Source organism: Pteropus alecto, unplaced genomic scaffold (assembly GCF_000325575.1).
Source record: "Pteropus alecto unplaced genomic scaffold, ASM32557v1 scaffold75, whole genome shotgun sequence".
Classification (NCBI taxonomy): domain Eukaryota; kingdom Metazoa; phylum Chordata; class Mammalia; order Chiroptera; family Pteropodidae; genus Pteropus; species Pteropus alecto.
Window position 1 is genome coordinate 1,879,724 of NW_006440638.1, and position 10,601 is coordinate 1,890,324.

General features: G+C 33.6%; 1 protein-coding gene across 5 annotated transcripts in view; it reads left to right on the top strand.

Annotated features, from left to right (window-relative positions):
* The window catches only part of TRPC1 (transient receptor potential cation channel subfamily C member 1), an 87,864-nt gene extending 81,986 nt beyond the window's left edge, over positions 1–5,878 (top strand). For all 5 annotated transcript variants that reach the window (XM_006917450.3, XM_025050777.1, XM_025050779.1 and 2 more), the window contains 4 exons: positions 1,901–2,076; positions 3,557–3,758; positions 4,060–4,254; positions 5,126–5,878. In XM_006917450.3, coding sequence (XP_006917512.1) covers positions 1,901–2,076; positions 3,557–3,758; positions 4,060–4,254; positions 5,126–5,353 — 801 coding nt within the window. In that variant the 3' untranslated portion in view covers positions 5,354–5,878. The remainder of the gene's footprint in view (positions 1–1,900; positions 2,077–3,556; positions 3,759–4,059; positions 4,255–5,125) is intronic.
* The last annotated feature ends 4,723 nt before the right edge of the window (positions 5,879–10,601 follow it).

A 10,601-nucleotide genomic window follows, 5' to 3' on the forward strand; every position in this document is an offset into this window, starting at 1 on the left:
TATATTTTTTAGAGTGATACCACTTTAGCAGGTTGATTAGCAGAGGTTTTTCTTCTTTTCTTCCAGTAGGTGGCACTGAAGCACAAATGTTTCATTTTCTCTAGCACTGCTCAGGCTTCTGGATCTCTGGCAGGAGGTGTAAAATGTTTTTTATTCCCTGAGAAAGTGGGCCTCTCTTCTGTGATCAGGTCAACCAGGTCTCAGGACACTGCTCGGGTGATCCGTGAAATTTCAATGCTGCCCCAGCAGCCAGATATAGTGTTGCACTACCTGAGGTGTCCCAGGTGCCCTGTCTTGGATCAGCCTTGATGGGTGGGGGTGGGGTGGGCTAGGAGAGGCCTCTGGTGTGTTGTGGCTTTATTATTCTCCCAGTAATGGCTGCTGTCAGACCTCAGCTGCCTCTCCTCTGCATCTCACTCCTGTCACTGGGACTAGCCACAGTGTGTATCTGCCTCTCAGGAGCTGTCTCTCAACTTCTCAGGGCTGTAGATATTCTGGTTTTTAACCCGACAATCACTGCTATAGTTTCTTCTGGGGCCCACTGCTAGTTCTGGGAAGGTGCAGAGAGGTGACCAGGCTCTGTAGCTTTGTTTTCTGCTGGGCAATGGCAGCTGCTAGAACCCAGCTGTCACACTTCTATATTCAGTGTCTCCCCCATCACTGATTTCAGCCATATTCTATACTGATTACTCAAAAAAAAAGGGCTACAGAGCACACTTTTAGCCTGATTCCTCCCCCTTCTTTGAGTCATGCAGTGAGCTCTGGGCTGCATCCTGAGCACCCATCCATGGCACCTGTCTCTGCTCTTCTCCCTTCCCTCCTCCCCTGTTCACTCAGATTCTCCCTTCTTCACATGTTTTCATGTGGGGATCTCAGATGTGTTTGTGTGTTGAGGAGGGAATCCTTTGTTGAATTATAGCTGTTCATCTTGCAACTTCACAGGGGGACCTCTCGCGCCGCCATGCTTCAGAAGTCACTAAGTTTGTGGTTTTCTTATTAAATATTGCTCATCTTGATATTAAAATCGAATTACTATTACTCTTTAAAACAGTATTGTTAAATTAAGGCTTTTACTTTGGGACTAAATTTTTAAGTTATAATGTCATACATGGTCATTCTTGGAAAAGCCTATTTATCTATAAGCTTACAGCATTTAAATTTTCCTCAAAGACAACCTTTTCTGTAGTTATTTAAAACAGTTACTATGATCTTACTGTCATAGCTTATTATGTCCTCTACTATTATGGTTTTACTTTATTCTAAGCACTCATGAACTGAATAAGTGACCCATACATTTTTAGCTTTCCAATTCTAAACCTCCCTGATTTTTTTGATAGAATTTTTGCAAGGGGGCCAAGTGAGGTAAGCATAAGATTTTGAAAAGTACCACATGGCCTTATCACATGTGCAAATCATACATATTGAACCTCTCACTACTGCAGAGCCCAGGTTACTAGCTTGTAGTGTGCCTAAGAAATTTTAGCATACCTCTTATACTTAATTAGCTGGCCCACAAAAGTGAGCTAGAAGGGCTTGACCACTTGCCTGCTGCTCCCATTTTGTATCACCGGTGAGTGGCATGTGTTATTTTGGCAGGTTTGAGGCAATTAGGAATTTTATTTGAAGATGGGTTTAATTAATTATATAAATTTGACCTCGTTAAATTTGAGGAAGGATTATTTCTAAACACTATGTTTTGTACCTTAAAAGTAATAAATGCATATAGTGAAGAAGATTCCAAATGAGAAAGCCTGCCTTCCAACCCCTGGCTGTACCTCCCATAGATAAGGAGTAGACTGTGGCTGATGTGTTTGTCTTCCTTTCATTGCTTGGTCATTTAATATTTAATATTTCATTTTCCTGATAATTTTAATGAACACCTATGTAATATATTCCACAGATTTCTATGGGACAGATGCTACAAGATTTTGGAAAATTTCTTGGGATGTTCCTTCTTGTTTTGTTTTCTTTCACAATTGGATTGACACAATTGTATGATAAAGGCTATACTCCAAAAGAACAGAAAGACTGTGTAGGCATCTTCTGTGAACAGCAAAGCAATGATACCTTTCATTCGTGAGTGTCTTTTGTAATTTTTAGTAAATATATTTCTCTCTATTGTGTTATGTATGCATTAGTATCTATAGAAATAGGACTTCAAATTTTTTAAAAGAAATTTTCTAATAAGAATTTCTTATTTTTCATGAATCATTTGATAGTTATTTTTACATATAGAGTCTTAAATAATTAGTAGGCCCAAGTTATTTCATTGTCTCCCCTACTGCAGTATATCTTCACAGAGGAACTCTTCGCATTTTGTGCACCTGTAGCATTTTGAACAGGACAGTTCTTTGTCAGCTGTATGTATTGCAAGATTTCGACATCTCAGTTCCTCAAGTATTAAATGAGTAGCAACTCTCAGTCATTGTTGTAACCAAAACACTCTTTTACATTTTCAACACTTGTTAGTTTATTAGAAGTGAGAATTATTAGAGCTTAACGAACAAATTTTTTTCTCCAATTTATTGTTATAATACATAATGCAATTATGTTCAGTAAGGAATTGAACAACCAGTTGTGAGGCAGACAAAATACCTCCCCTCATTCTTAAATAAGATAATGGAGAAGAGGTGTGGAATTGCACATTCGTTGTGTTCTTATTTTGTACCAACTAGTCTTCAGTTACTTTCATGTCATCTTATTTAAGGATTAAGATGAAATGAATAATAAATATATATCTAACACTTTCTATATACCAGACACTTTTCTAAGTGTTGAGTGAATGAAATATGAATGAACAAAACTACATCATGGAACTTATATTCTAATGAGGTGATACAGGCAATAAAAAGAGAAATGAAATACACAGGATATTACACAGTGATAAGGGCTAAAGAGACAAAGCTTGGGCCGGGAAATATATGTGTTAGAGGGTACAGTTTTAGATAGGAGGTTAGGGGTGGTCTCATAAGAGTTGACATTCAAGTAAAGATTGTAAAGCTGATGAAGGATCAAGCAATGAAGAAGATTAAATTTAGAGGAAGAGCTTTGGCAGATACAGGGAATGGCAAAGGCAAATGCCCTGCGATGAGAACATGGCTGACATATTCAAGGGAAAGCCAGGAGGCAGGTGTGATTAGAATGTAGTGAATTCGAGGGAGAATGGTAAGAGATGAGGTAAGAAAGGTAACGGGGATCATATAGGACCTCGTTGGCCTTTTTAAGGACTTTGGACTATTGAGATATCCATTTGAAATTTTTGAACATAGCAGTGACAAAATCTAATTAGGCTTTAACAGGATCATAGATACCATTATGTTGAGAACGGACAGAAAGTCAATAAGAGATTAAACAGGAATAATTTATTTTCTTTTCGAGTCTATTTCCTTGTTTAAAGTAAGGCATATCTGTACTGTTGGGTTCAACCTCACTTATAAAGTATTATTCTTGGATTATCAATATTTTCTTTAGGTAATGTTGATATAAATAAATTCTTCATTTTTCCTAATTAGTTTCTTTAATTTTCTCTTAAACAGAAATGTAATTGTCTTTACAGGTTCATTGGCACTTGCTTTGCTTTGTTCTGGTATATTTTCTCCTTAGCGCATGTGGCAATCTTTGTCACAAGATTTAGCTACGGAGAAGAATTGCAGTCCTTTGTTGGAGCCGTTATTGTTGGGACATACAACGTGGTGGTTGTGATTGTGCTTACCAAGCTACTGGTGGCAATGCTTCACAAAAGCTTTCAGTTGATAGCAGTAAGTGTTCGCTCTTTTAAAAACTGTATAGTCTCTTCAGATCTTACCAAATATATGCAGATAAGGCAACCAAAGACTGTAAGAATTAAGAATTAGTATCATTTAAAAATTAGATTTTTTTAAATGTAATAATGTTTATTAACTGCAAATTAAACCAAATTTTTACCTACAAGGTATGGAAAAATTTGACAGTTTGAAACAATCTTTCTCTCTTTTTCTCCTCCATTCCCCCGTGTGTGTGTGTGTGTGTGTGTGTGTGTTTGTTCATATCCTCTATTGCTTTTTCATTTGCCTCTTATAGAATCATGAAGACAAAGAATGGAAGTTTGCTCGAGCAAAGTTGTGGCTTAGCTACTTTGATGACAAATGTACATTACCCCCACCTTTTAACATCATTCCTTCACCCAAAACAATCTGCTACATGATTAGCAGCCTCAGTAAATGGATTTGCTCTCATACATCGAAAGGCAAGGTTAAACGGCAAAACAGTTTAAAGGTGAGAGATTAGAATTGCAACATGGAAGTTTAAACAATTCCTAATCTCAGATGTTTCCTAAGGCATAAATATGCAGTCTCCTTAAAGCCTGAGACTGATTTTTTTCACTCCTATATCCCCTGATGCATGGCATAGATATAACATAAAGTAAGGATTCAATAAATGTTTATTGAGAATGAGAGTCAGTTCTTTTTCTGGTCCTTCTGAAAGTTATTTAATACATGATTAATTCAATACATGTTGCTATAAACCAAAGGCTGGCAAACTTTTTCTGTAAAGGTCCAGATAATAAATAACTTAGACTTTGCAAGCCAAGATAAAATCGAAGGTTTATGTGAGTAGTAATATAACAAGAAAGAACATAAATTCCCACTAAATTTTTATTGATGAAATTAAAAGGGTAACCATTGAGTAATAATTTAAAAAAATTTTTTTTTATTATGGTGACATTGGTTAATGAAATCCAGTAAGTTTTATGTGTAGTAATTTTTTGTAATACAGGTCTATTAATGAAAAGAATGGACTTTCATTTTTTTGGTGGGGGGAATAATATTTTGTTTAATTGGGGTTCAAAATTATTGTTCCCTATTATCAAATTAATTTCAAATGTTCATCAGGAAAAACCATTCTTAGCTCACAGGCCATAAAAAAAACAGGAAGTGGGCCGTATTTGGCCTGTGGGTCATAGTTTGCTAATCCCTCCTATAAACTAAGCCTTCCTAAGACTACTTTTAAATCAAAATAAGCATACAGGTGAGTAGATTAAAGAAATATGCCTGCTATATGTGTTTGTGTCTGCAAATTTTTAAAAAAATCTACCTACTTTTAAATATCATTTATGCACATTGTATCATTATTGCTTGTTTTGAAGGAATGGAGAAATTTGAAACAAAAGAGAGATGAAAACTACCAAAAAGTGATGTGCTGCTTAGTGCATCGTTACTTGACTTCCATGAGACAGAAGATGCAAAGTACAGATCAGGCAACTGTGGAAAATCTAAATGAATTGCGCCAAGATCTGTCAAAATTCCGAAATGAAATAAGGGATTTACTCGGCTTTCGGACTTCTAAATATGCTATGTTTTATCCAAGAAATTAATCACTTTCTAAATTATGTAGAGAGTAATTTTCAGTAATAAAGACTATGTTTGCATAACTTGCAATTAAATCAATAAGATACATATTGAAACAATTATGTAAAAGCCATTCTTTAAAATATTTATAGCATAAATAATTTATGTAAAATATGTATATAGAATTCGTTTTTTAAAAACTTTCTGTTAATGGCTTTTTCCAGGAGCGAAACAGATTAAGGAGGTAGATTTTGTAAGCATGCTGCTTGGTTTTCTTACTTGAATAGTGCTCTAAAATTTTTTCTTTTTATGTTCAAGAAGGTCAGTTATAATTGTACACATTGCCAGAAAGTTCTATAAATGAAAATCAGTAAATGCAGCTGATCTCCATCCATAGGATAACTTGAAATAATAGAATTCATGGTTTTTAAAATCTCTGTGTCAGGACTTCACATATAATTCAGTATTTATCATTTAAGAGTATAGTTTTATTTAAAATAATAGTCTATTTTTTTTATTTTGTTATAATCCTAATAAAAAACCTTAATGAATATTTGAATCTATTCATGTCTCTATAAATTTAAATTTACTTAAATTTTGTTATTGTACTATATTTACTTTTACATGGTTGTAATCACTATATTTTTAATTTTGCTTTTTTCACTTAATAATATTTTATATATACATTTCCATGTATTGATATAGTCCATGTATTTAAGTTTTTATAGAATTATACAATTTTTGAAAAATATAGTTAGTAGATTCTTCATTTTGTAGCTATAGAGTATTTATGTTGATAGGTTTGCACAGGTACTTCTCTAAGGTTAGGCATTTGGTGGCTTTTATTTTTTCCATATCATAATAGTGCTATAGTTCTTTTTCAAGTTGGAGTGAATGTTCAAACTTATAAAGCTAACCCAAAATAAGGATTTAGAAAATACTTCTTGATCATGTGTGGTCACAGCCTGTTTTGTTTTTGTAAACATTGAAAAACTCTTTGATGCAAGGATGCGTTTTATATTTGGACTAAGGTTCTTGAGTTTGCCTCCCAAATTATTTTTCACAGAATTTAACATAGCTTCTGTAAGTGTGACTCCATGCTTATTTATGGATCTCTCTTGCTGCTTAAGGTGAAAAGTGTTCTTTTTTTTTTTAAATTGGAGAATAAAATGTATATTAAAATTTTTTTCCTGTGTTCATGCAAGAGATGTAGTTTAAATTTTTTAACAAGCCATCGCTTATATATTCTTGCAGCATTTCCAGTTAAGAGATTATTAGATATGTAATTATCTTCTTAACTGAATGTCAGATGGTCTTAAGGCCACAGGGTGCAGGTAGCCCTTGGTCCATAAGCACCACTGGCCCAGGGATCATTGTCTGAATATATTAGTATTGTGTTTCATCTTGCATTTTACTTTTTAATTTCCAAGTTGTGAGTGTTCCCTCTTTGGGGCTAATTCTTATAAAAACGTTTATTGTAAAGTTATATATTTTGTCTGCAATGGGATTATGCACTTCCCAGTTGGGATTTGACATCAGGATTTTTAGTCATTCTAAAAACTATCTAATTATTAAATCAAAATATTTATTGAGTGCCTACTGTATGCATGAATTGCTTATGAGGTATATTTTGAATGATAGCATATTGTAAGAAAAAAGGTGAATAAAACTTGACATTAGATTCTAAATTGACAGTCTGTCCACTGTATTATTGTATATTTTATACTTTCTTTGAGATATAACTCACATGTCATAAAATTCACTCTTTTAAAGTATACAATTGAGTAGTTTTTTAAAAAATAATGCTAAGGCCTAAAATGCAAACATTAACATCAGACCCCTTTGTGTCCCTTTCTTCTTCCAGTGGCAATCACATTTAACTTTTAAGCTGTTTCTTCCAATATTTATAAATACCATGATTTTAAATAATGTGTCCTCACAAAGACCTGTATGTGAATGATTATAGCAGCTTTATTTATTATCCCAAACTGAGAACAACAAAAATGTTCATCAACTAGCGAATGGATAAACAAACTGTACATCTGTTCAATGGAAATCTATTCAGTAATACAAAGGAAATTGTATCAGTCAGAGTTCAATCAGAGAAGCAGAACAACTAAGATATTTGCAGGCAACGTGTATGTTTGTATAGTGATTTGTTTACAGGGATTTGATGTTACACAATTGGAATTGGTTAAGCAATCTCGATGAGGCTGTTGTTTTTACATCCAGTGCTGGAGCTTGGAGTTCACGGGGTAGGCAGTTGGGAGGGGAAGATAGGTATAACATGCAAGAAACACAGACAAGCTGGAACCTATGAGGATGGACTGACATTCCCATGTCACTTTTCAACCTTGATTGATGATGTGGGTATCCTGTCGGAAAAGTTGCCCTTAGCTGACATACACTTGTCCCAGGAATCAGAGGAGTTGAAAGAGGATCCAAGGAAAGGTAGAATATTGTAAGCTAGACTGCTGCTTTACTTCTGCTATCCGAACTTCACACTAAAATATGTCTTGTGGCTCACCCTAGTTGGAAGCATACAACGAAGAGGATTCTGGGAAACATAATTCAGCCTAACCAAGTTGACACAGAAACAAATTGATACATGCAATAACATAGATGAATCTTAAAAGTATTATGTTAAGTGAGGAAGCTTGTCACAAAAGGTTACATACTATATGAATTCATTTATATGACATTCTAGAAAAGACAAAACTATAGAAACCAAAATCAGATCATTGGATACCAGTATCTGGTAGGAGGAGAAGACTGGTTGCACAACTCATCAAACTGCACACTTAAAAAGGGTATATTTTAGTTTATAGAAATTATACTTAAGTAAACCGGACAAATATACATAATGCTATAATATACTAAAATAAAGAATACGAAAATAATGGTAGAATCTTGTAATTTATTATCACTCTAAAAGAAAACTGTTTGAATATTCAATTTGGTAACATCATTAACACAACATAGAGGGGTGAAGTACAGTATTAAATAACCAGGTGAAGAATTTTATTTAATTTTTTCAAAATTATTTGACTATTCTAGCTTCTTGACTTTTTCATGTTAGTAAATTGGAATCTATCAATTTCTACCAAAAAAACTTTGTTGGGATTTTTATTGGAATTGTATTGAAATTGAAGATTTTGTTTTCCTCAGAAAATATATTTGTAGAATACCAAGTAGGCTGAGTTTATGAGCCTGGCAGTAAACCAGTTGAGTCTAATTCAGAATTACACTAAGAAAATGTTAATGGTACCAGGGATAGTGGCTGCTCTGAATTTCTCAATTTTAAGTTAATTTGTTAGCTTTCTGACATCACTGCCCCATTAATAAACGTGTTTTTTGAAGATATTAGAAGAATTTCCAATTACGCTGTTTCCCTTCATTGATAATTTCAGTGTTTTTCTTTTCCTGCTCCTGCTATCCCCAGTTTGAAATAAATACTTAAGATAGGCAACTCAGAATTGGGAAAAATTTCATGTGCTATTTACATGCTTTAAAAATATCCATCTTTAAGAGACATGATTTTTGATGAAGTTACAGTAATAAGAGAGGCAAAACAGGATTATCTAGGAAGCGAATGTATGTTTTAAAAAAAGAACTGCTTCAGCCAATCAGGTAAATAACAGGTAAACTCCATTTTCTTCATCCTTCTATTGGCGATCTAGAGATCCCTCTTTCTCTCTCTCTCCTTGTGTCTCTGTATAGCTCTCTCCCTTCATTAAAAGGCTGTTTAATCTATCCTTCAATTTTAGATAAAATTATTGTTATTGAAAGATGTTAAAAATTATCAGGTACAATTTGAAAAGTATTTTGAAGAGGAAAATATACTAACTGCTTCAGTAACTTATCCAGAAATTGAATTAATTCTCTGAGGTAATTTAAAAATATTTCAAATTTTAAATATTTTAAAATTTATTTTCTCCATTTTATATTTCAGTGGAAATAGCAAGCTCACTGCATTTCCTATAACAATTGTTTTAAAGTATAAAACTAGGTGGAAACACTTCTCTTATTCTCCTTTGTAGCCTCAGTTTAAGTAATGTTGATGCCGAATGGCACAAGTTTATTGAATGAAAATTTAGCCATTATCTATTTGAGTAAATATACTAGGACTGACATCCAGTCAGATACCCATCTAACAACTGCGTGCCCTAGAATCTATTTCATCAAATTGGATTAGAAGAAAACTTAGATCATCTACTTCAACCTTCTCATTTTATAGCTAAGAAACTGGCATTGTAAGTAATTTGTCCAAGCTTCTATGATGACTGACTGGAGATCCTAAACTCAATTTATTGTTTTTACGAGGTAATATATATACAAAAGCTTTGCTTTTTTAAATTAATTTCTCATTTAGGTTCATCTTGGTCAGAGAACAGAACTTAAGATGTCCAGTTCCTGCTTTTCTAAATAACTAGTTTATTAAAGACTTTTCATTTATGACCAAGGACAGAAACAGAGACCAATGAGGTAAGAGTCATAGGGAAAAGAGGAGCAGTGAGTTAGGAAACATAAATAGAAAAGGAGTCAGTCTCAAAAAATAAGGCAGGCCATGAAGGAACCAAAAATATAGAATGGAGAAACTGGTTAATTTTCTCTATGTCCCGATCTATGTGGTTATTCAAGGACCTAGAAACAATGTAAGACCTATAAGATACCACAGAAAGAATCCAATTCAACTTAATCGCTTCGCAGATAAGGAAACTAAAGTTCTCCCAGGGCTACACTGCACAGAAGAATCTAAGCCTCCTCCTCATCCCAGAAGCTCTTAATTGCATTACTGTTAATATTAATTACTGTTAATATTTATTTTTCATTTGTGAGATAAATTAATTAGCTATATGAAGTCTTATTTTAAGCTTGTAAATTTTCTTAATAGATTTCCATACTTAAAAGATGCATTTCACTGTTTAACCTAATCTTAGTATCAAAATGCCACAGGGACACCTTTCAAGCAAAAGATAATGTTTCAGATTAATGGCTAATCAAATTTTAACTTTTTAAACCTAATTGTTGACTTTGTTTTTAAGAGGAAGAAACAAATGACAAAAACAAAGTAAAAGTTAGGATTTAAAATAATTTTAAAATTCTTCAGAACAGTGTATGTCCCGGAGCTGCTCTGTCTGAATACCCAATTCTGTATATCGATGTCCCACTCTTGGACATCTATAAGATCCTATGTTAAAAAGAGGCTGTTAGTGTGTGAATAATGACCCTCATATATTTAATTCAAGATATTTAATTAACTATAAAAGATAA